Consider the following 24,427-nt stretch of genomic DNA (forward strand, 5'->3'; position numbering starts at 1 on the left):
AAAACATTCGCTTCCCCCTTTTTTCTCCCAACTGTATTTTGGCAAGTGTTCTCAGGAATGGCTGTCCAAAAGCTTTCTCAGCCCCTTCCCCATCACACAGGGAATTGTTCAGCTTTGTAAAGCCATGCTATTTTGCTTAGGTGTAATAATGTGCCACTTAGAGTGAAGGTAACTTCTGGGAGGGATATTGCAAGAGAGAGAGAGAACAGGTTGGTCTCGGGTCTGGATTTGGACGGGGTTAGCCAATGAAATAGAGCTGCTGTGTGGAAGGCATGCTGGGCTTGGCTGGGATGCCGGGGGGAGATGGTGCTCTGCAGGTTAGTTAGCCACCGGTATTCCAGTGGTAATTCCTCAGATCACCCAGCCACCCCGCTGCATTTAAATTCTGTACCCACCTTGGATGTCCAACCAACCTAGAAAATGGCTTTCTTTCCTACCACAAACCAGGTCAATACTTCAAGTCCTGACCTTCAAGGGTGCCGGGGTGAGGAGAGGGGCACGACAGGAGTCCAAGGCCTTGGTCCAACACTCCCAGAGACTCTTGTCACAAGGAATTACGTGGGCTCTGCAAACAGATAAGGAAAACCAGAAAGAGCAAACGCTGCTCTGCACAACCTTGACATGGCAATCGATGCTGTAGTTTACCACCAGGAGCAAGTAAATAGCCCTGGAGTTGCATGCTGCATAGCAAACATTGCAGTTTTATCTGGATGACAGGCAGCAATTTGTGGCAAAGGGTAAATTTCTCTGTTCACTCATGCTTGACATATGGATGGTCTTGTTACATTCCCTGTTCTCAGCAGGTTTATGCATGAATTTAAGGTTAAGTACATGCCTGCAGGATCACGACCTTCATTTAATATTGCATGGCCCCGCAGACCCATAATTAATCCCTGACATGTTCAAGTGACAGCTCTCACCAGTAGTGTCATCCACGCAGAATAGTGAAGCACGTGTAAATATGTAAGTTCAGGCTGGGAGTCAGAGATTTTCCAGCCGTCGGAGCAGTGAGGCTCCAAGGGGGGGTTTTGGCAGGATGAAGGGGACAAATGGTATTTTGGGCCATTTTACAGGCAGATTGGGCAGGCCAGGAGAGGGAGGGGTGATACAGTCACCTGCTCATACAGCTGGGAACAACAGCACCGCAACGCTGCCATTCCCTTTTACGTGACCAACATTTGCTACTATGAAAACTAAAGCAGTTTAGAGGTTGATCAAGCCTGGGAAGAAAGCCCCCACCATCTTCATCCTGAGCAGTCTGCAAATGTGAAACTTGACCAGACCCAGCTCAGCCACACTTGCTCTCCTTTCTTCTCCAAACCATTGGTTTTCAAATGTACCAAAAGGTCTGAAACCCACCGATGAGCCAGAACTCGGGGCTGCCAATCAGATCCGCATGGACAGAGTGCCCCAGGCAAGTCCTCACGCCCAGGTCGAGTCCTGTCTGCTTCAGTCCTGAGAGTTGCTGCTAATGCCAGTGATTCGTTTCCAAATTCTGCGTATTTGATCTTTTTATCTAGTTGTTCTATTACCGAAGATGAGCATGCTCAGTCAGGTTGGATCAACAAGTGTTGTATCACACAGGCAACACAACAGGCTGTGTACATTTTACATAAGTTTAATGGCGTTTAATATTCATTCACCAACAATACAAAATGTCAGATCTCCTCTATTTAAGGGCCAGAAACATGTCACGCAGACAAGCATTGCTCAGAAATAGTTCTGCTGTGCAACAAACCTGAGTAACTGGAGCACAACCAATAATTTGTCTTGCCACACATCTGGGGAGAGAAAAGATGTGTGTCTTACTAGTTATTCCAGACCCTACAAAAATACATATAGCCATTTCATTTAACCCTATTTCTTTAAAATATGTGTAAGAGTTCCTCTGGATGGATCCCACTGCATGTTCAAGCTGCTTGGTTTTTTTTCATTATTTTCTCCTTAACCTTTAGCAGCCCACGCATCAGACTGGAAAGATATATGGGAAAGGATCTTTGTATTTCTTTACTGATTTAATTACAGGGGACTTCTGGAACAGCTCTTCTCTCCCTCCTTTTCTCTTCTGGACAGCTGAAACGCTGGTGCAGCTGTACACCCCCCGCACAGCCATACACCTCCTGCACAGGCATACACCTCCCGCACAGCCGTACTCCGCCGGCACAGCCATACTCAGCCAGCACAGCCATACTTGCCGGTGCAGCTGCACCCGATTTTGCCCCCTGGTGGAACCCCAGCAAAGATGAGGTGCTTGTGGTTGCCCTCTCAGCACAGCCAGCCAGGGAGACATTTTGCCAGGTATGATGGACCTTAGGGGATGGAAAAGGTACAGGGAAACCAGGCAGCCGAGGAAATGGCACAAGGAACAAAACATACTTTGACTTTCCCACTCTGCCACAGCTCCAGCTGGTTGTTTAATTTCCATAACATATGAAGGCATAGTAGGTTTGAGATACCTCCAAAACATCAAATCACACTTTGTTAGCATGCACAGCCCTTTGCAGCCCACAGTCCTGTGACTATAGCTCTGAAAGGAGGGAAATTGCAGAGAAAAGAACTGCCCTCTCCACACCAGCGCCCGCTCAGACCCTCGGGACTTCCACTTCCGAAGCAGACCTGGACTTTCGCCTGCTGGTCAGGCTGCCCAGGACCGACTCCTCGCTGAAGGCCCCTTCGAAGGTCGACAGGATGGACTGGCGAAACTTCTCCTTGAAATCTGGCCCCACAAATACGTACAGGATGGGGTTGATACAGCTGTTGAAGAAAGCAAGGCTGGAAACCAAGGGGATCCCTATGTAAAGGGCCATTTTCATCTCATGACTGGAGGAGTTTTTGGATATTTCCAGCAAGGAGAAGACGTGATAGGGGAAATAGCAGAGAAAAAATGAGACTGTGACAGCAATGATAATTCTGTATGGCTTCGCAGAGTTGGCTAACTGCCGCCTTTTCAGCTTGACAGCGACGATACTGTAGCAGATGAGAATCACCGTGAAAGGGATGAGGAACCCGCACAAGAATCGCGTTATAATCATCGCTTTATGCCGCATCCTCCACAGCCTCCGCGTTGCCTCGGATGAGTAGTCATCAGACAGCGCAAAATTATTATAGCAGCTGGTGATGTTCCTGGAACCAACCACCGTGTCCCGAAAGACGAGGTACGGGGAGCTGAGGAGGAGAGCCAGGACCCAGGTCCCCAGCGCGATCCTGGCTGCCAGCTCCGGACTCCTGCGGTTGTGAGACCAGACGGGAAAGGCCACAGAAACGCAGCGGTCCATGCTGATGACTGTCAGGAGGAAGACGCTGGCAAACATGTTGAGGAAGGCGATGGTGCTGTTCAGCTTGCACAGGAGCTTCCCGAATGGCCAGTGGAAGCCCAGGGCGGTGTAGGCGATGCTGAGGGGCAGGAAAAAGGTAAAGATGAAGTCAGCAATGGCCAGGTTGAGGAACCAGATGGAGTTCACCGTCTTCTTCATCTTGAAGCCTGCGATCCAGATGACGAGGCCGTTCCCTGTCACCCCCAGCAAACAGGCAATGCTGTACACCACCATGGAGAGGACGTGCATGCTCTTCTGGAGGCCGGAGTAGAAGTCGTGGGCAGTGGAGTTCTCTGGCTGTACAGTTGGGGAACTGGCAGAGAAGGGTGAAGGGGAGGAAGAGACGCTCTCCATCACCAGCAAGCAGGAGTCCTGAAATCATAACAGCACACGCCACAATTACCTGCAGCTCCTATGGCTCAGAGGAGGTGAAAATCTTTGCTAGCAACTGCACATAAAATGTATATACAAAGCCAGAATATCCACTTAATAGAACTTAATAACAACTGTCCTTCTCTATAGCATCTTCAAGGCTTCAGAACAGCAGATAAATATTTGTGAGGCACGAGGAATTTAAGCCATCTGAGCAAGATCCCAGTGAACCAGGACACAGGGAGGAGGACAGCCTGTGGATGTCTTGGGCTGATCTGATCCTGAACATCTCCCAGAATGGGTGGTACCACTGAGCAGGGGAGACATTTGAGCAGAAGCTCAGCCACCGCGAGGACAGCTCAGAGTCCCACTGCTACCAGTGGAAACCCAGGGATCCATCATGACAAAACCAATTACACATCTCACGGGAAGTCCCTAGGTCCCCACAAAGCTCGTCACCCACCCTGACCGCCAGCCTGCTGTCCCGAGAGACATTTTAAGCCAGGAAATTAATTATAATAATAATAAAGAAGATTTTTTGCTCACAGCTGCTTCTGCAGCCCCGGGCACTGCGGGGCAGAGGGCTGGCATTGCTCAGGGCAGTGTTCCCCATGCAGCAGTGCCCTGCATGCGGCCACACGACCCTGACACCGCTCTGCGCATCACAGAAACCGCCACAGCCAGAGAACCCGGCCCGGGTTTTGCTGCTGATGTCAGGCGCTGTCAGAACAAAACCAGCCTACAGCGGCAACCCGGCATCAGCCCACAGCAGAACCATGGGAACCCAGATCCCTCGGCTGTGACGAGTCCTCTTTGGATGACCAACAACAAATGAAGACAGCAAAAGCCATCTAGACTGATGAAGATTAAAAGACTGTTCCTGCTCCAAGTACCCTCCAGGGAGGTGCACTCTCATGGCAGAACGGTACTCACAGTGTATCCTGGTGTCAGCCTGTGAGCAACAAACCACCCTCCCAACGTGCCTGCGATTCCCCTCGCCCGCCCTGGCACCCCGCAGGACTCACCGCGGCGCCGCACTCCTTCGCCACTCTGCCCACGGCCGGTGGTTTCGCCTCTTGGCTGAGTCCCCTTCGAGACGCTGCTCCTCTCCACGGTGACTCAGTGCTGCCTTGTCCCGTTTTCCCGTGCCTTGGGATCACGAGGAATTTAGTAGGATCCCTCATTCCCTAAATCTTGTTCCTCAATTTGTGGTGCGTTGAGTTAACCCCTGACAACCCGGCAGGCGCAGGCTCCCTGGGGCCGGTTACCCAAGCCCATCCACTAACTTGAATTCGAAGCATGAGGAAAACTCAGCCCAAATCCTGCCTGTGCCGCTATTCCCCCCGCGGCAGCTTCCTTCCCCCCCGCGAGCTCCTGGACACCCCCCTGGGCATGGCAGGGTGGGCACCAGGGCAGGCAGGGCTCCCCACGGCAGCGGTGCTGTGGCCCAGCACGCCCGCTCGCCTTTGAGGCCCGGCTTTGGCCAGCAGCCTGGGGTCCTGGGGGCGGCTGGAAGCGCTCCCGGCCCAGTGCGGGGTGGCGGGGGGCATCTGGTCCTCCGGTTCATGGTGGAGGCAGGAGGCACTGTGGGGTGCTGGGAGCCCCCTGGGGCTGGGGGTGAGGAACCCCCCCACCCCCCTGGCACGCATGGCAGGCAAGGGCTGGGGCTGTGGGGTGACGGCAGTGGGGTGACGGCAGAGGGGTGACGGCAAAAGGGTGCCAGCAGTGGGGTGACAGTAAAGGAGGGGTGATGTCAGAGGAATGACGGCAGAAGGGTGACGGCAGAGGAGGGGTGACAGAAGAGGGACGACAGCAGAGGAGTCGTCCCCCCCACCCTGCCCCCAGCTCCGGTCAAGGACACCCGCGCCCCCACCGCCACGTGCTGGCAGCGCCGCCAGCCCCGCCTCGACGCGGGCCAATAGGACGCGGGGAGGGGAAAGAGCGCGGCGCTGATTGGTCGGAGCGTGTTTCCCCCCCACCCTCCATCCCCACCGCCGGCCTACCGGGGCGGAGCGAGGCGTTGATTGGTCGAGGTGCAGAGGGAGGCGTGTCCCAGCCGTCTATGCTAGGTGCGCGGGTTCCCGCGCGGTGGCGGAGCGGGACCGGGACCGGGCTTCGGTGCGGTGGGCGAGTAGGGGCCGTGCGGGGCCAGGACGGGGTGGGGAGGGGCTACTGCGGGGTGGGGGCCGGGCAGGCAGCGCTGCTTCCCCACCACCCGTGTCAGGGCACGGGAAGGGCATCAGCGAGAGCCTGTCAGGGATGCGGGAGGTGATGGAGCCGGGGTGCGGTGGGTGCACAGCCGGGTGGGGATGGAGCCTTCAGGGCTGGGGTTCGTCCCTACAGCAGGTGCATGGCCAGGGCCGGGCTGGTGTCCCGCCACGAGGGTGGAAACGGGGGGATGTCTCATCCTGCATGGGGAATGGCTGCAGTTCTGCACCCCCTCGAGCCTTCTGCAGGTTTGCCAGAAGCGCTGGGTGCGTCCTGCTCGAAGCCAGAGCACTGCACCCTGCCCTTTCCTTATCCCAGTCCTGCTTTTCTGACAGTGGGGATTCCCTCCCTGACAGTGAGGCCGCAGGCTCGGGCAGGAGGGTGGCCGGGTGTCCCTGCAGCACACAGCAGGCCCATGCTGAACAGACTTCAGTAGCCTGGCACAAGCAAACTAAATGTGATTGCTTAATAACCTGCTCACGGCCCTTCGCTGGCCTTGCAGGGTTAATGAGTAAAAAGATGCATTGTTTTCAGCCAAGGCAGAAGCTGGGCTGTCATGCTTGCCTGGGAGCTTGTGCTCTGCATTATAATGCTAGCAGCGGTCGCATCAAGGGGCTGGGGGGCTGCTGCCAGCCCTGGGCATCACGTGTGCCACCACAGAGTCAAGCTGAGACAGAGCTGCTGCCTCTCCGGGCTCAGCTCCACAAGCTGCGCTTGCTTCAGTTAGGGTTTGGGGCAGGTTTGCCCTCACGGCCGTGCACAAGGGAAAGCAGCCGAGAGGTTTAAGCGTGCTGGGGAATGCAATGTGCATTAAAATTGACATCTGGGGGTGTGATCACTTAACTTCCCTTGAAGCTAAACAGCAGTTTTAATAAGACACCCTTCTGTCCAAGAGGGTGTTTGCTAGCATTTCTTAGAAGCTCTAAGACTCACAGACTCACAGGGAGCAAGAGGGAAAGGCATTGCTCACAGTGCTGATATGCTTTGGTCCATGCTGTTGCATTTAAGGTAATGAATTAACTTGGTAAGAGATAAATCCCCTTGTGTTCTAGCCGGTCCTCAGAGATTAGAGAGGCTAGGGGTGGCTGGACTTATCTCTTAATAGCTATGGCAGTTATGGCCGTGACACCAGATGCACGAACAGCCCATGTGCTGTAGGTCTGGCAGCATTCAAGAGCAGCAGTCAGGTTCCCAAACAGGACGGTTTATTCCTGTGCAACATCTACAGATTCTCTGAGATTGCCTACGATAAATGCACAGACTGCAGGTTGCCTTTATAACACTACACACGAAAATGATCGCAGTCACACACTTAATTCCTGGGTAATCACTCGGCGTAGCCGAGGGCACAAATCTTACCCAAAGGCATCCCTGCTGCGGGGGGGGTGAGAAGCACAAACCCGTCGATCTGTCCCTCCAATCTGGTGCTGGATTTTCGTCCCCCCAAGTTAGATACAAACTTGGGGTAGTATTTATCGAAGTGTGTATGTGTGAGTGGCTGGGACTGTGGTCAGGCCATTGTTTCTTGAGTAACCACACAGCAAGGTTGCAAGGTGCGCACAGTTGCTGTGGGAAAAGAGGAAGAGCAGGAGATAAGGTCTGCAGAGTTGTGCAAAACATTCCTTGAGAAAAGCAGAAGAGCAGGAGATAAATCTGTCTAGTTGTGTCAAATATTCCTTGAGAAAAGTGAAAGAACGGGACTGCGCAGCCCTCACCTTGCTTTGCGTTCCTCCTTGGTGCCATGGCAACGCTGGATCTCCACCCTGTCCTGTGTTTGTTCTGGGCACCATGTGTCAAGGAAATGGGCGTTTTGCAGGTTTTTTGCTGTTTTGCTTTTCCCACGCTTCCAACACATGCGCAGGTTGACCATGTCCCCAGGTGTCTGGCCAGGCACTGCAGAGCTGGGTGGGGGGAGCCCAGGCAGGGCAGTGATGGGAGCGTATCAGAAATTATCAAAGCACTATAATTAATGAACTGGTCTTAAATCAGTGGGGGAAGCCTGACAGTTGTCTGTGTTTTCCTCGTTCAGTGGGCCCCAGCCTGTGGCTGGTCCCTCTGTGTTTCTGGGGAGGAGGTGGGTTGGGAGCAGCCGGACGCAGGGCGGAGGCCCCCAGCCCTGCCACCACCCCACAACCCCCCACCCCTCCTCTTCCAGGTGACCTTGGACCCAGCAGGAGGATGGCAAAGTCAACACAGGGCGAGCGGGGCCTCCCCAGCGCAGAGCTCTGGGCCTCCCATAACAAGATGGTGATGGAGCCACTCGAAAGCAACGACCCAGAGGTGAGAACCCCTCCCTGGCCCCTGCCCAGCAGCCGCTTTGTTCACCCCCCCAGGACAGCCGTGGGGCTGCTGACCTCCTCCAGTCAGGGATGTGGCAGGGAGACGGGTGGGAGCTGGTGGGATCCATCCATCCTCCGTGTCCTCTCTGCCTGCAGCGAGAGGGGGAGAGGGAGGGCGTCCTTCAGCCATCTGCAGATAACATGGTCGTAACTTCGCATCTATTGCTCTGCTGGAAGCTCTAACGTCCACACCAGAGCAGCCAGCCCACCAGGCCACGTGGCAGCTGCCCTTGACTCCTGAGCCCAAATGACAGCTGAATTATCTGGCAGCTTTCTGGCAGGTAGAAACCCAAAATATGGCCTGTGACTGGACATATGAACAGTTTGAGATCAGCGGTACCAAGGAGGGATCTCATCTCCCTTCTCCAGCACCTTTCCAGGCCCCTCTCCATCACCCTGTTCCCCTCCAAGGGTGCATCCCCTATGGTGGAGCGTCCATGTCTCCGTGCAGAGCTGGCATGGGTGAAGCTGTTTCTCTCCCCTCCCAAAGGTGCACAGCATCATCAAGAAGGAGAAGCAGCGGCAGAAGCTGGGGCTGGAGTTAATCGCATCAGAGAACTTTGCGAGCCGAGCGGTCCTGGAGGCCCTGGGATCCTGCATGAACAATAAATACTCCGAGGGCTACCCAGGACAGAGGTACGGGGCTGGGGCCAAGTCCCACCCAACCCAAACCCTCGCAGGGAAGGGAGGGGAACCACCCACGCTGCCAAATCTCACCTCGAGAGGAAGTGATGTCCTGGTACCGGCAGCCGAGCTCCTCCAGGGATCCAATCCTCTCAGCTTCTGTCCTTGGCCACGCATGGGACAATTTCAGCGGCGTCACGTCTCCTGTCCCGGTGGCAGCTGCAAACACGGCATCACCCCGGTTTCTCCCCAGCTTGGTCACAGGGACTGTTCTGAGTAATGAGTTTGGTTTTAACCCCTGCCCTGTCCTTTACCGACAGGTACTACGGAGGGACGGAGTTCGTAGACGAGCTGGAAAGGCTGTGCCAGAAGCGAGCGCTGCAGGCGTACCGGCTCGACCCCCAGAAGTGGGGTGTCAATGTCCAGCCCTACTCAGGTAATGGGGTGTTCGGGAGAGCCAGGCCACCTGCACCGGCCTCTGCCCATCCCAGCACCTGTAACCAGCCCGGTGTGCTCCTGCTGCAGGCTCACCCGCAAACTTTGCGGTGTACACGGCCCTGGTGGAGCCCCACGGCAGGATCATGGGGCTGGACCTGCCCGACGGCGGCCACCTCACCCATGGGTTCATGACGGACAAGAAGAAGATCTCGGCCACCTCTCTTTTCTTCGAGTCCATGCCCTACAAGGTAACGAGAGCTGCTCCAGCCGGAGCCAGGACGCGGTTGTCATAAGTACTGGCATCAGGGTCTCAGCACTCTCTCCTGCAGGATGACACTGCAGCTGATCTTCACCCACACCAAGGTGGCTGAACCCTCCTCTTCCTCTCCCAGGTCAACCCCAAGACCGGTTACATTGACTACGACCAGCTGGAGGAGAACGCCCGTCTCTTCCACCCCAAGCTGATCATAGCAGGTAAGAATCAGACCCTTTCCAACCTCCCTGGTGACAAACCCTGGGTGAAGGTGGCTCCCAGAGGCCTGTAGCACCCTGGTAAACCTACGGGCACTGTTGCATTTAAGGTAATGAATTAATTTGGTAAGAGATTAATCCCCTTGCATTCTAGCTGGTCCTCAGAGATTAGAGAGGCTAGGGGTGGCTGGACTTATCTCTTAATAGCTATGGCAGTTATGGCCGTGACTATAGGCCTGACACCAGATGCACGAACAGCCCATGTGCTGTAGGTCTGGCAGCATTCAAGAGCAGCAGTCAGGTTCCCAAACAGGACGGTTTATTCCCGTGCAACATCTACAGATTCTCTGAGATTGCCTACGATAAATGCACAGACTGCAGGTTGCCTTTATAACACTACACATGAAAATGATCGCAGTCACACACTTAATTCCTGGGTAATCACTCGGCGTAGCCGAGGGCACAAATCTTACCCAAAGGCATCCCTGCTGCGGGGGGGGTGAGAAGCACAAACCCGTCGATCTGTCCCTCCAATCTGGTGCTGGATTTTCATCCCCCCAAGTTAGATACAAACTTGGGGTAGTATTTATCGAAGTGTGTATGTGTGAGTGGCTGGGACTGTGGTCAGGCCATTGTTTCTTGAGTAACCACACAGCACATTCCTCGGTGCAAGGTGCGCACAGTTGCTGTGGGAAAAGAGGAAGAGCAGGAGATAAGGTCTGCAGAGTTGTGCAAAACATTCCTTGAGAAAAGCAGAAGAGCAGGAGATAAATCTGTCTAGTTGTGTCAAATATTCCTTGAGAGAAGTGAAAGAACAGGACCGTGGCCTTCACCTTGCTTTGCGTTCCTCCTTGGTGCCATGGCAACAGAAATCACTGGATCTCCATCCTGTCCTGTGTTTGTTCTGGGCACCATGTATTAAGGAAAAGGGTGTTTTGAGGTTTTTTGCTGTTTTGCTTTTCCCACTCTTCCAACAAGGCACCCACAGATGCTCCTGTGCCAGGGGGACACCCCCAAACACATCCACGCTGGCAGGAGCTTGTGCGCTGTCCCCAGCGGGGCTGTCCCCATCGTAGGGCTGGACCTGGCTCTGCCCCAAGGTCCTCGGGCATCCGCTCCTGTCCCCTCCACATCTCATCTTCCTGCAGGCGTCAGCTGCTACTCCCGCAACCTGGACTACGCCCGCATGCGGCAGATCGCCGACGCCAACGGTGCCTATCTCATGGCCGACATGGCTCACATCAGCGGGCTGGTGGCTGCCGGCGTGGTGCCTTCCCCCTTCGACCACTGCGATGTTGTCTCCACCACCACCCACAAGACCTTGCGGGGCTGCAGGGCCGGCATGATCTTCTACCGCAAAGGTGCCTGAGCGGGGCGGGGAGCCGGGAGAAACCTTCCCCCTGCCAGGGCTGGGGGCTGCAAGTTAAAGCTCTGTCCTGCTCCAGCTGGGAAGGAGGGAGGGCAGGAAGCTCCAGGGCCTCCTGAGAGCATCTGGGGAGCTTCTCCGGGCTAACTGTGGCCCAGATTTGAAGAGAAACAACCACCATCTCTGCTCTGAGAGGCCAGAGGGGGAAATCAGCTCATGGGAGCAGGGAGGCTGAGCTGCCTCCTGAGTAACCCTGCCCTCTCCTCCCACAGGCACCCGCAGTGTGGACCCCAAAACGGGCAAGGAAACGCTCTACAACCTGGAGAGCCTCATCAACCAGGCGGTCTTCCCCGGGCTGCAGGGAGGCCCGCACAACCACGCCATCGCAGGTACGTGTCTCTGCCGGGCTGGCTGCCAGCTACGGGACGGCAAAGGGAGCCAGCAAAGATGTCCTGGCTGGGCTCTGGCCCCCAGCAGCGGTGCGGGGGGCTCCAGCTGCCCCGAGGGGCTCATAGCCTGGAGGTAGCCATCGTAGCCGCAGCAAGGAGCAGCCGGCTTGATCCAGCATTGCCCAGGGAGCAGCCTGGCTTTTCCCATCCTGCCTTTTAGCTCATGGCACTAGCCTGGTAAGGGGAAGGGACTGTCTGTCAGCTCACTCAGCTTTCAGGGTGACTTCTGCTGGCGGTGCCACACATCCCCGGCCAGCTTTCGCAGTGGGAGCCCCCAAAAACTACCCCCGGGTCTGCCTTCCTCCCCAGGAATCGCCGTGGCGCTGCGGCAGGCCATGACGCCTGAGTTCAAGGCCTACCAGCAGCAGGTGGTCGCCAACTGCAAAGCGCTGTCAGCGGCGCTGATGGAGCTGGGCTACGACATCGTCACAGGTGAGGACGGGTCTCGGCGGCGGGACGGGGCTGATCCCTGTGTGTGGCCCAAGGTCTGAGCCAGGCCTCGAGGGCAGCATGTGTATGGATGTGACGGGGAGGGCTCTGCTGTCACAATTCCTCAGGATACCTGAAAAACTGCTTTGAGCAGCGCCCCTTCCTGATCACAGAATGGTTTGGGTTGGAAGGGACCTTAAAGACCATCTAAGTCCCAACCCCCTGCCACAGGCAGGGACACCTTCCACTAGCCCAGGTTGCCCAAAGCCCTGTCCAACCTGGCCTTGAACCCTTCCAGGGAGGGGGCAGCCACAGCTTCTCTGGGCAACCTGTGCCAGGGCCTCACCACCCTCACAGGGAAGAATTTCTTCCTTAGATCTGATCTCAATCTCCCCTCTTTCAGTTTAAGACTGTTCCCTCCCATCCTATCCCTACACCCCTTTCCTGTAGGCCCTTTAAGTCCTGGGAGGCTGCTCTAAGGTCTCCCTGGAGCCTTCTCTTCTCCAGCTGAACCCCCCCAACTCTCTCAGCCTGTCCTCACAGGGGAGCTGCTCCAGCCCCTCGATCTTCTTTCCCAAGGGCAGGCCTGCTTCTGCCCCCAAAACCAGGGGCAGGCCTTGGTGCAATCCCAAGCCTTTTTCACTGAAGTTTCACATGGGAGCAGCAATTACCCCAATCCCACACACAAATTCCCCCCAACCCCCCTCTCTTCACAGGGGGCTCCGACAACCACCTCATCCTCCTGGACCTGCGCAGCAGGGGCACGGACGGGGGCCGGGCCGAGCGAGTGCTGGAGATCTGCTCCATCGCCTGCAACAAGAACACGTGCCCCGGTGAGGAATCCCACAAGCTCTGCCGCGTCTAGCCCTGCACACCGGGGCTCTCCCGTAGCCTGCACAGAGCTTCCTGCAGGGCTCCCAGTCCCCCCCGAGGAATTAGGAACCACACAGAGTTTTGGGGACTTGGTTTTGGTGACGCATGACTTGTTCTGGTGCAGGTGACATCAGCGCCCTGCGCCCCAGCGGCCTGCGGTTCGGAACGCCGGCTCTCACCTCCCGCGGCTTCCGAGAGGACAATTTCCGTGTGGTGGCTCAGTACATCCACAGAGGTGAGGCCCGGGGGGTGCGTGCGGGGCCGCGGGGGGCCAGGGCGGCTCCTCTGGGCAAGGGGGCACAAACTGGGTGGCTCCCTCAGTAGCTGGTGAGAGCGAGGAGTAACCCTCCCACCTGCACATCTGGATGTGGGAGAGAACATCTGGTCACAGCCAGGACCGGCCAAACCCTCCCCACTGAAAGCCTGGATTAAAACTCTTACCTTTTCCCAGTCTAGTTCCAGTTGTCCCACACCGGGGCAGCAGGTCCCTCGCCGCCCCATTCCCACCCCGCCGCGTGGCTCAGGGACCGGGCACAGGTTGGGGTGCTGCAGCGGCAGGGGCTGACCCACGCGTCCCCCCCTGCCCTGTCCTGGCAGGGATCGAGCTGACTCTGCGCGTGCAGAAGGACATGAGCCCCAAGGCCACGCTGAAGGAATTCAAGGAGAAACTGGATGAGGAGAAATACCGGGGGGAGCTGAAGGCCCTGAAGGAAGAGGTGGAGGCCTTTGCCGCAGCCTTCCCGCTCCCGGGGCTGCCTGTCCTGTAAGGGGAAACACCCGGGATGGTGCGACGCTCACCAACACCTCAGTGCCTTCTCCCAGCAGCGGCTCCTTCTTCAGCTCTTACTCACCTCTCCCCTCCTGTTTGAGGCACAGGACACCCCCTAAGCACAGCCGCCCTGTGGGGGGAACCGGCCCTTTCACCGTTAAACGTTACAGGTGAACCCTCAGCCCCAGGGCTGGGTCCGATCCTGCACTTGCTGGCAGCAGGAACGGCAGCCGAGGTTTAGGCAGGCTTAGGCAGGCCTGCCTGTGCTCCCCCAGACAGGAGGGACAAGGGGGTCCTGCCTCGGTGGGAGCCACCCCTCTGCAGGCTTTGCCAAAGCCCAGCCTTGCCCCCCAGCGCCCTCCTGGGCTCGCTGTCCCGTCCCAGCCAGCATCTCCAGTAATTTCTCAGACCTCTGAGCACAAAGCTTAGGTAGAACCATTTTTTAATAAGCACGGTAAAATTAAGAATTTAACCACAATGTATGACAAGAATTATAAGCTTTAAAAAATACAACCAATTTTTTTTTTTGTATTTCAAAAATATCTGAACCCAAATAAATAATTTTTTTTTTTTAAAAGTACATTTCTCAGACTAGTCATTTGGTGTTAACATCTGTTAAACTCTTGTGCAGTAACACCTACAGCACGACACTAAGACATGCTTCTTGGATTTCTCCCGGTCACACTCGCTCTAACTACCGACGCAAGCATTCGGCACGCACGGGCACGCACACGGAACTCGACATGCAGTAATAGGATACAGTGCTTTAAAATAAGGGGAGAATTCATCACAGCCTCCTGGCAGCCCAGCCCCAGCCCCGCGCCGGCGGCCAGCAGGACCGGGTACCCTGTGTTTCAGTGACAACGCGCCTCGGGGAGCAGCGTGCGGTGGGTTTGTGACCCCTCCGATCTGAGGGTACGGTCCGTTGCGCAGCGCAAGGCAGCTCGTTAAATTTCTCATTGTGCCTTATTACCAGGAGCCTTTTCAAAGCGTTGTTACAAGCCCCGGGTCCTGCCCAGCTCTCTGAGACGCTGAATCCGCAGTGTGGGCAGTCACCCACCATCAGACCGGGGGGCTCAGGGCCCCCCCACTTCCCCTAAAACCCCAAAACTGGCCTGGGGGTTACAGAGCCATCAGCTCTCACCCCTCACGCGCCTCTCCCACCCCTTACAAAGTGGTGAATATTGCTAGAGTATAGGCGGTACCTCCCTAATCAAGGCAAGGCAGCTTTGGAGCTGCTTAGAAGTGATTGCTACTGGATGAAAGAAAATCCGAGCACTATTCTCTGAGAAATGAAAGCTGTGGCGGGTTATTATCACCCGCTCCTATGGCTGACCCTCCTCGGGGTGGGATCTGAAAGCTGCCGGCTAGCGTCGAGTTGGCAGTCGGAGTCGTTAACGCAGGAAAGCGGAGGGGTAAGAAAAAGGAGCCCTGCGCTCCCGGCCAGGGGAGAGTTTTGCTCTGATGAATTCTCAGTCAAGCTTAAAACCTCCCCTCCCTGACAGGAGGGAGCCGTGCAGGAGGCGGGGGCATGCTGGCAGCGCTCACGGAAGCTGGCTGAGGGCCGGCGAGTATTGCACGGGGGCCGCGAGGAACCGGCCCCGCTCGCGGCGGAAGGATGGTTGGACGGCAGCGCGCGGCGCTCGGGCGGTGCGGGGCAAACCGGCAAACACACACGCTGAGATTCGTTGCAGGAGCTTTTGGGGGGGGGGGAACTCGTGGTAAGTCTGCTAATAGCGGGAACTGGTGAGGTAACACAGTGAAGATGAGGAGAAAGTCTTAAAGTGCCGATATAGGGATCTTTACTGTACAGGATCAGAAGGTCAGACGGAGAAATTACTGAGCAAAGAGGAATTCAGCTTCCGAACCTCCAGCTGCGCTCGGACTCCCCCCGATTTCTGCCACCGACACGGGCAGGTTGGGCTCCGGCTGCGCTGAGGTGCCCCAGCGTGGTGTAACTCCTCCTCTCCTGGAGCCTGAGCTCAGGGGTCACCCAGCCATGAGCCGTGAGCACTCCAGGGTGTTTCCCCACAGCTCCTGCTTAAGAGCCCAGTTGCAGATAGCGCAGAGCTCCCATTTTTGAAACGGGGCAATGTCCCAGCAAGCCCCTGGGGCCTCCTCGCAAGTCCGAGCTGCTCTGTGGCAGAGAGATGAAGCAGGTCAGATGGGCGGTAGTGCAAGTATTGCTGATACTACAGGTTTGATAGAGAGAAATGAGTTATTTATCCATTTCTGAGTGCAGCTGAACACCGCAGGTCGAGACCACCGTGACTAAGAGATCAGCCAACACTAATCATCGATCCTGCTCCACGCCGGCAGCCTGGAGGAAGATGTGAGTCAGCTGGAAAAAAGTTCATCCCTCCCTCCTCAAACCCAAATAGCATCAGGTCGTGTTTCAGCCGGAAACAAGCTGCAGTGCTGAGCACTTCTCCAGAGGGAGCTTGTGTCTGCCCAGTGTCACCTGCGTTACTCATGGACTGAGCTGCCTCTTCCCCCAGGGAATCTCGCCTCAGCTTTAGCGTGGAAGCCGTTCGGGTGCACACGAATCGATGAGGGGACACCTCAAGTCACTCCAGAAAACAGGCGCTTTCAACGGACACAAAAATCTTTCGCCATCAGAGCCAGTTCACACGCAACAGAAGGACACAGTTAGGAAAGGAAAAGGCCTTTACCCAGGCTGTAAAGGCGTGCAGCCCCACGCACGGGCACACCCCTCGCCTTCAGCGTGGGCAACGCCACACCGCTTCCCAACCGCCACCTAAAAACACCATCCCAAGCAACCCCTGGCACTGGAAATCCCTCTGGAGAGCACCATGGGTGCGGCTGAGCTGGCCTTACTGTGAACCACCAGAAAAACACCACTAACACTTTAAACCAGCCTCTCTGCCCTGTTGATTTGTACCTTCCGTGCTACCCAGGGAGCCCTTTCCAGGGGAGAGGTGGCAGCGGTACGGAAGCGCAGGCGCTGGACGACAGCCTCCCCGTGGAGCCTCCCCGCCTTTGGGACAGAGGTTGTGGAGCAGCACAAGTTTCAGTGGGGTCTAACTCACGCTGACAAAGCCCAGTCCCTACACAGAAACTTCTTGGGGCACAGAAGGAACATGGTGCTCATCCCCAGCACGGCCTCACAACAGCACAATAAACAGAGGTTTAAAAAAAAAAAACAACAAAATAAAACAAATCAACACAACAGCTCATCTTGTACGATCGCAGCTGTTCTGACTCCATCATGAGAAGAGTACTAAAAACAAATAAACCCAAGGCCATCTTTCCTATCAAGGCTTTTCTTGCTTAAAAGTACCATGGGGGCTGTTACCACCATGTGGCACTGGACAGAGCAAACAGCAGCCCGGGACCGGTGGCCGAGGAGCAGCATCTCCTATGAGACTCCAGAGAGAAACACTGTGCCCAGGCACAAGGCTTTCGGCACTGACAGGAACAATCTGGGAGTGTCACCACGCCGGTGGCACAACCTTTATGGCACAGGCAGTGGCACAAAAGCTCTGAAAGGAACGTCCTCGGCGTCCGGGCTCAGAGAGCGGCAGTTCTGCCTCATCCAGAGCTACCCAGGAGCTCCCCAGGAGAGGTAGTCGAGACATGACGAAGGCTCAGCCAGAAGCAGCATGCAGCGACGCTGACCCTGCTTTACCACAAAGCTCAAAAGTCAACTCCCCAACAAAAAAAGAAAAAAAAACCCCAACCAAACTATTTTGGATACAACAAATCCAGTACATTCATCCCCAATCTCTCCTGAGCGCTCTAGAGTCCACTCTAACAGTTGCTGTCTCACAGTGTGGCTTCAGCTGAATTGCACTGTTTCCCCACCACAAAAAGCACCTAAAAATGAGAGCGCTCCCCCCCCCAACTCTGTTCAGTTCCCCTCTCTCCTTTAAAAGGCCGCCCCCGAGCTCAGACGCTTTGAGGATTCCCAGTCTCCCTCCCGTCCTTCTCGGAGGTCACCTGGCAAATCGGATGTGACAAATTAACAAGGCACAGTGCTCTACATTCACAGCAGCGGGCGCCTCGGTGCTTGCTGGCGTTAAGGAGTCCTTCCACATTCCAGATTTTAACAACGCTGAGAGAAACGAGCAAACGCTTTCTGGAGAGAAACACGTGAGCCTCCAGCGTGCTCCCGCCTGCCCAGGGACAACCTGTCCTGGGAAGCGCCAGGAAACTCGGAAAAATGCAGGAAGGGACACACCATCTGCTACCGCTGCACACAGACGGGTAACTGCAAGCTGCCACCCTGTCAGGGAGCTTCCGAGCTACACTCACATGAGACACAAGTGGATTAAAAATCTTTACGTGGCCTTTACATCTCCCCTCTGGTCTCCGCCCTGGCTCCACAGGAGGGACCAACAGCATTTAGGGCTCTGGCAGAAGCGTGCGGAATGCTGCGTTATTTTTGGGGGCTGCACACTAGTAAATATTTATCCCCAAGGCAGCCCACCTCTCTCTCCACACCAGAATCCCCCTGGGATGCTGCCACGATACGTTTGCAAAGTTAACAGTGACCCTTCTAACACTTTAAAACAGAGCGCCTGGTGTTTTATGTGATGGAACATCTACGTTCTTGGCTAGAGGGAACCACACAGAAATCCGGTCCCTCGGACACAGATTTCTGCGGAGCAGAGACACGTGCAAACACATCAGCTTCTTCGCCCCTTCCTGACGTATGAGAGCTACTGCAGACAGCGTCAATGTCAAGCACGGATGAGCTTTGTCAGACTTGGAGGACACGGGCAGACAGCCCGTGCAAGGCTAGATTTTGTACAAAAAGCTGGGAACATAGTCAAATCTGAGCAAGGGGTTCACCCCCTGGCCGGGTTCCTGAATGTACTGCATCTTCAGCAGCTCAGCTAAATGCTGTACAATTTTGATATCTTCGTTGGCAAGGCCCAGCTGAAGCTTCAGGAAGTTCATCCTGCGATTCACCACGGATTCCTCTGGTTCCCTTTCGCTGATGGGAAGGTGCAAATGATGGCAGAAGGTGAAGAGGAAGGCTTTTGAACACAGCTGGGTGAGGATACTTTGGACGTGCATATAGTAGGTGCTTCCTCGTTTGATCTGCGTGCGGTGGTCTGCCAGCCGCGACACCAAGGTGCCTTTGTAAAGCGGGCAGCGGAGAGTCTTACTGTCGGCGTCCAGAATGCTGACGTACCGGCTGTAGCGGCTCAGGGCGTGCAGCACGTTCACCCCGGCAGGTGACACCATCCTGAAACAGCAAGGGGAGAGGTCACAGCCAGAGGGAACCAGACAGTTAAGCAGCAGCCTGTGTCCGTGCCCCTGTATCGCGCGTGCTTTCCCTCTAGCTCATGAGCTGGTGCGAGAGCCTCTGCGGGCAAATAAAGTCTAGCATGGGAGAGAATGGCCAAATAGTCACAGAATCATCTCGGTTGGAAAAGACCTTGAAGCTCCTCCAGTCCAACCATGAACCTCACACTGACCGTTCCCAACTCCACCAGATCCCTCAGCGCTGGGTCAACCTGACTCTTCAACCCCTCCAGGGATGGGGACTCCCCCCCTGCCCTGGGCAGCCCATTCCAACGCCCAACAACCCCTTCTGCAAAGAAATCCTTCCTAAGAGCCAGTCTGACCCTGCCCTGGCGCAGCTTGAGGCCATTCCCTCTTGTCCTGGCGCTGGTTCCTTGGTTCAAGAGACTCATCCCCCCTCTCCGCACCCTCCTTTCACGGAGTTGTAGAGGGCCATGAGGTCTCCCCTCAGCCTCCTCTTCTCCAGACTAAACCCCCCCAGTTCCCTCAGCCGCTCCCCATCAGACCTGTGCTCCAGACCCTGCACCAGCTCCGTTGCCCTTCTCTGGACACGCTCGAGTCATTCAATGGCCTTTTTGTAGTGAGGGGCCCAAAACTGAACCCACTCATCGAGGTGCGGCCTCACCAGTGCCGAGTCCGGGGGTAGGATCCCTTCCCTGTCCCTCCAGCCTGCCAGATCTCAAGGAAACCTCAATTCCTGGGATCCCCCACGTGCACTGATCCGCACCATGTGCACGCTGCTTCACAAACCACGTGCTTTGGGGCAGCTTCCTCCCTTGGCCCCACGGAAAGGGAGCGATAGGACATCTCTGGTGAACGGAAGCAAATCTTGCAGCAGCTGGTAGCTTCTGGATGTGACCACAAAGACCCAGAAACCCAAAGCAGCCCCCCCTTGCCAAGAGCTCCACTCTCCCCTCATAGCGCTATTTTGGGAGGGGGCTGCTCTGAGGTGGTCAAAGCCCTCAGCGGAGCAAAACCTTCTGCCCTTCCTTTGAAAAGGGAAGCATCCTTAAACCAGAATATTCCCTGGCTGAGCCTGGGCCTTTTTCACTCAGGTGCAAACGCACAGCACGTTCACAACATACCATTATTCAAAAAGCCTAAATTAATGTTATTTAAACGCAAATTACAAGCCTACGCAAACTCTACCTTCTGCTCCTCAATTTTGCGGGGTTAAAATCGCTCGGTTGAGATACAGCTCCCAGCCTCAAACCAGAGCCCCAGCTGCTGGTGCAAGGGCTGCCCCTGTGCCCAGGCAGCGTCTGGCCTGAGGAGATGCAGCACCCTCACCAGAATAATTAATTTAGCCTCCAAATTCCTTCCCAAAGCCCTTGTACAAATGGTTCACTGACAGCACCCACGTTAAACTCAACACTTAATTAACATTCCGCGGAGGAGAGTTTAAATGACTGACACATGTTACAAGCAGTTCTTAAAAAAAAAAAAACAACCAACTTTTGTTTATAAAAATTGCATCTAACCACAAACATTGAGCAACGAGTAAACACTCAGGGCTTTTAAAAACCTCACCGACAGACAGAGAAGTTTGGGAGCAGCTGTTGGCAGAGCTGTCACCCTGCCTCCTGAGCACAGAAATGAGGGTAAACTCACGGCTTAGGATAATTTCATCATCGCAACCCGCAGCAATGCAATACTCAGCAGCTCAGGAAGCACGTTTCTGTATTTTGATTTTCACGCTGCTCCAAAACACTCTTTCAGGAGCTATTCCAGCGCAGCTCTGAGCATTGGGCTGCCACTCTGACTCATGTTTTCCGTGTTGGTGACAGCAACGGCCATTCCCTGTCATACCTGCACCCCAAGCACCAAACACATCCTGGTAGCACACAAAGAAAATCCTTTTCATAACAGCAACAAAGGCAGGGCCAAAATTTTGAGAGCTGAGCAACTGCTATTTGTTAATATAAACTGTGAAGCCATGTTTCGGGATTGGGGGTTGGGGAAGAGGTGCTTGCTTTCGCGATGGTCCTCACCCCGAGCAGGTTTCCTCTGCATCTGAACTGCAATCCCAACACCGCAGCCTGCTGAGCTCCACAGACTTTTTTTCCCCCGCACTAAGGCTTGTTATAAATAAGGCCCTGTCCATCTGCAGTCCCTCAAAAAGAGCCCAGCAGCTCCGCAGCCTCCACGCCGCTGCCCTTCCCCACAACACCTGGCCAGCACACCCTCGCCAACACATCTCATCACCAGCGCATTGTCTCTTTGTTAGGGTCCACGAGGAAACACCCTCCCCGTATCAAAGCATCCATTTCAAAAACAAAATTCTAGTTAGAAATGTCAGAAGAGTTTTGGCAGGAGACAGGGAAAGCAGGGACTCCAGGAGCACTCTGTTATCAGACCAGAAAACCAGCAGGACTAGCGTCTTTGTTTTGTGCTTTGCCAGGTGAAGACCTAAACCAGAGGGAAACTTCCTGGCCAAATAACTAGTATGAGCCAGGCAGCAAGCGCCCAGCAGATGTTTTAAATATTAACTCTCAAGTGAGGCTGGATATAAAAAACCAAATTTACCCCCCTTCAAAATATATCCCATAAGCAGAAATTCATGGCAGCTGTGTAGCTAATTAGACAGAGACCTCCCCTGTGCACCCATTCCCCTCAGAAATTCCTGCCTAGGAGATCAAGTTTTTATCATACACCTCGACACCGATAAAGCAAACAGATCCTTGATTTACCTCTGGAGACCGATCAGCTTCCACTTCTGGAAATCCACAACGTGCAGAGGGGAAGTGACCCAGTGCTTCACAGGCTTGGCGTAAATGCCACAGTTTGGCACAAAGATGGAGAGCGCCGTCACGAGCTTCTTGACTATTGCTTCCTCTTCCCCCAGCACGATCAGGGTCCTCCCGCTGAGCAGGGAGTAGATGGCAGGGTGAGCGAAGGGGTACTGCCTGATGAACCGCAGCGCGTTCTGACCGGCCTTTTTTTTGTGCCTTTCGCTCTCCTGACAGGCGGGGTGAGCAGGAGAAGGGGTCCTGTCAGAGCACGTGGAGGCGGCGCTGCTGATATAGCTCGTGGAGTCCGAGCACTCATCCAGGCTGCTCTTACTGACCTCCCTGCTGCCTGTCAGGTAGCGTGAGTCAAGCTCGTAAGGGAGGAGCCCCCCCGAGATGCCGTCGCGGGAGGGGAAGCCCCCGAAGCTCCCACGCAGCCCCTGCTCGGCCTGCCGGTACGGCTGTGGGGGGATCCTGACCACCCCGTCCTCGTCGCAGGGCTTCTGTCCGAGGTCAGGCAGAGGCTCGAGGAAGTTGGGACTCTCCTTCCCGATACAACAGGCAGAATCAACCTGCACTAAGTTTTCCTGTTTTGAAATGTCTCCCTGCTCGTCGGCGTTGTCCAGGTTTAGTTTGGAGGCGAAATGAAGGCCTCCCTCTTCATCATCCACATAAGGTTCCTCGTTAATGGCACTTGGGTAGCTCGCTTTGAAATCTTCCGGGATGAGCGACTCGGAGGGACACGTGCTGAGAACCTCGATGCTGTCCTCGCTGATGGTCCGCCGGCTGCCCACCTTGCTCCTGACCACCTGGGGACTGGGGCTGATGGGCAGACTGGCCTGGCTCTCTGATTTTGTCAAGCCAGATGCAGATTTCTCCGTTCCAAGAACCTCGATGCTCTCACCACTACTGATGCTGCCTTTAATATCTGCATCAAGATAGTCCAGGTTCTCCTGGTGTTCGAATGTGACGGACTCGGTCATTTTGGGTTCTTGGGAGTCCTCGATTTCCTGCTCCATCTTGATGGGCACGCACTCCACGCTGGACTTGTAGGATCCCAGGCTGATGATCACTTTAGGAGCGGGGAACTCTTCCAAACACTTCCTATCGATGGCATCTTGGCTGAGCCCCTGGCAGCCTCTGTACTGTTTTTCAGGTGGTTTTTCATCCAGAAAAGATGCATCCTCAAAGAGGAAGTTAGTTACGCTTTGTTGCTTTAAGAGCGCCCTGCTGATCTGGTCTGTCAGGAGGTAGCACATGTCACCTCTGAAAGTCCTCTCGATCTGTTGCAACTGGTCAAGGGTTTGGGTGAAAAAATAAATATCGCAGAGTTCCTCCAGCGTCTTCAGCTTCTTGTCAAAGCATTTGGCAGACTTCGCTTTGATGAGCTTGGGGGTATAGGACGGCACATGAGCATAAAGGTGCGTTTCACCAGGCTCAGCAAGGTCGGAGGTAGTCAGGTCCTGATCACAGGCTGCGTTGGCCTGATCCAGCGCACGCTCCGGCTCATAGGGGTGGAAGTCAGACTCCTTCAACTTCCTGTAGGGATACGACCGGATTTGTTTCAGCAGATCTTGGTGCTCGATGATAGACTTTTCCACGCTGGCCAGCTCGTTGGCCTTCTCGATGGCTTGGGTTGTGTAGTACCCTTTGTCGTTGGCTTTCTTCTGTATCTCAGTTTCGTTGTGCAGGACAGTCCAGGTGTAGTCGAGATCTTTCAGTTTCTTTTCCAGTTCGTTAGCAAAAGCTTTTCTGTTCCCTGTCTTTAGGCATTCGGAGGCTTTGGAGAACTCAGCGGAGAGTTCCTGAAACTGCTGCATGATTTTGTGCTCATCAGCAGAGATATAGGCCATGCAGAAGGGCCTCACAAAACCCCTGGCTTCGAGGTCGTACAGAGTCAAGTGGTGGACGTACGCGAAGGCCCCTTCCTTTGAGTCCCCAAGCACCACTTTGGAGTCCTCCACAAAGTTCAGCTTCGGGTAGGCAGAGCCGGGAGGGTGCCCCACGAAGGAAGCCTGGTAATCCACTGACATGATCCGGAGGGAAAAATAATTGAGATCAAAAGTGCCCGACACTTTGGTGTCATCGGGGATGGTCAGGAGGGGCTGGGGCCCCACTTGCTCCGAGAACTCGGAGATAAGGATGAAGTCCCGGGTGAACTTGGAGCTGGCGACCTTGGCCCAGGGGTTGGCGCCGTGGCTGGCGAAGGGGAAGAGCGGCACCGAGTACTCCTCGGGCAGAGGCGGCTCGCTGTACAGCTCATCCTCCAGCTCCTCCTCTCTGGTGAAGGCCACCACGTCAGGGGCGCTGATCATATTTCCCTCAGGAGGGGACCGACATGGAGCAGCGAGGCCCCTCCGGTCCCCCCCGCCACCGCCGGGCCCTGCGGGAGGCCCCGCCGCAGCCCCGGCCCCGTCCCGCCCGCAGCCGGGCCCCCGCCGCAGCCCCTTCTTCCCGCCGCCGCTGCCTCACGCCTCCGCCATGGCCGAGAGCCGCCGGCCCCGCTGCCTCACCGGGCCCCGCTCGGCCGCTTCCCCTCACGGGCGTCGCAGCCCCGCAGCCATCTTGGGGTCACATGACGCCGCGACCTCTCACCCCGCCACCCAGCGCAGTCGCCACACCCCTCCTCGCGCTTTACGCTTTTTGGCTTTTTTTTTTTTTTTTTTAACCATCGCCGTTCCTTGGCGTTACTTAACTCGGGACAGCCCCGGCCGCCGGAGGAAAGCACAAACCGAGACGGGACGGTGGGGGAAAACGACTGAGGGGCGCCGC

General features: G+C 55.6%; 4 protein-coding genes across 8 annotated transcripts; 1 reads left to right on the forward strand and 3 right to left on the reverse strand.

The window, feature by feature from the left end:
* Positions 1-1,602: 1,602 nt before the first annotated feature.
* LOC141950943 (chemerin-like receptor 1) lies at positions 1,603-5,496 on the reverse strand. Its single transcript, XM_074886468.1, has 3 exons — positions 5,151-5,496; positions 4,712-4,835; positions 1,603-3,686 (listed from the first exon to the last, which is right to left on the reverse strand). The coding sequence occupies exons 1-3, from the start codon at positions 5,333-5,335 to the stop codon at positions 2,583-2,585; spliced, it is 1,413 nt and encodes a 470-aa protein (XP_074742569.1). The 5' UTR covers positions 5,336-5,496; the 3' UTR covers positions 1,603-2,582.
* Positions 5,497-5,755: 259 nt separating this feature from the next.
* SHMT1 (serine hydroxymethyltransferase 1) lies at positions 5,756-14,232 on the forward strand. 2 transcript variants are annotated; one of them, XM_074886466.1, is made up of 12 exons: positions 5,756-5,804; positions 8,050-8,174; positions 8,724-8,869; positions 9,178-9,293; positions 9,383-9,543; positions 9,688-9,769; positions 10,915-11,127; positions 11,405-11,521; positions 11,891-12,013; positions 12,727-12,843; positions 13,008-13,118; positions 13,481-14,232. In XM_074886466.1, the coding sequence occupies exons 2-12, from the start codon at positions 8,073-8,075 to the stop codon at positions 13,648-13,650; spliced, it is 1,458 nt and encodes a 485-aa protein (XP_074742567.1). In that variant the 5' UTR covers positions 5,756-5,804; positions 8,050-8,072; the 3' UTR covers positions 13,651-14,232. The 2 variants fall into 2 exon arrangements, with proteins under 2 accessions (XP_074742567.1, XP_074742568.1); XM_074886467.1 differs by lacking the exon at positions 5,756-5,804 and adding an exon at positions 6,496-6,902.
* Positions 6,921-10,904, reverse strand: LOC141950944 (uncharacterized). Of its 4 annotated transcripts, none has more exons than XM_074886470.1 (5): positions 10,600-10,904; positions 10,240-10,452; positions 8,951-9,129; positions 8,249-8,323; positions 6,921-7,795 (listed from the first exon to the last, which is right to left on the reverse strand). In XM_074886470.1, exons 2-5 carry the CDS (start codon positions 10,317-10,319, stop codon positions 7,065-7,067), a joined length of 1,065 nt encoding a protein of 354 aa, XP_074742571.1. In that variant the 5' UTR covers positions 10,320-10,452; positions 10,600-10,904; the 3' UTR covers positions 6,921-7,064. The 4 variants fall into 4 exon arrangements, with proteins under 4 accessions (XP_074742571.1, XP_074742573.1, XP_074742572.1 ...); XM_074886472.1 differs by having other exon boundaries at positions 6,921-7,460; positions 7,610-7,795; positions 10,240-10,904; XM_074886471.1 differs by having other exon boundaries at positions 8,951-9,076; positions 10,240-10,904.
* On the reverse strand, positions 14,078-24,220 carry SMCR8 (SMCR8-C9orf72 complex subunit). Its single transcript, XM_074886464.1, has 2 exons — positions 21,617-24,220; positions 14,078-18,867 (listed from the first exon to the last, which is right to left on the reverse strand). Exons 1-2 carry the CDS (start codon positions 23,968-23,970, stop codon positions 18,414-18,416), a joined length of 2,808 nt encoding a protein of 935 aa, XP_074742565.1. The 5' UTR covers positions 23,971-24,220; the 3' UTR covers positions 14,078-18,413.
* Between the last annotated feature and the right edge of the window lie 207 nt (positions 24,221-24,427).

Source organism: Strix uralensis, chromosome 16 (genome assembly GCF_047716275.1).
Source record: "Strix uralensis isolate ZFMK-TIS-50842 chromosome 16, bStrUra1, whole genome shotgun sequence".
NCBI lineage: Eukaryota > Metazoa > Chordata > Aves > Strigiformes > Strigidae > Strix > Strix uralensis.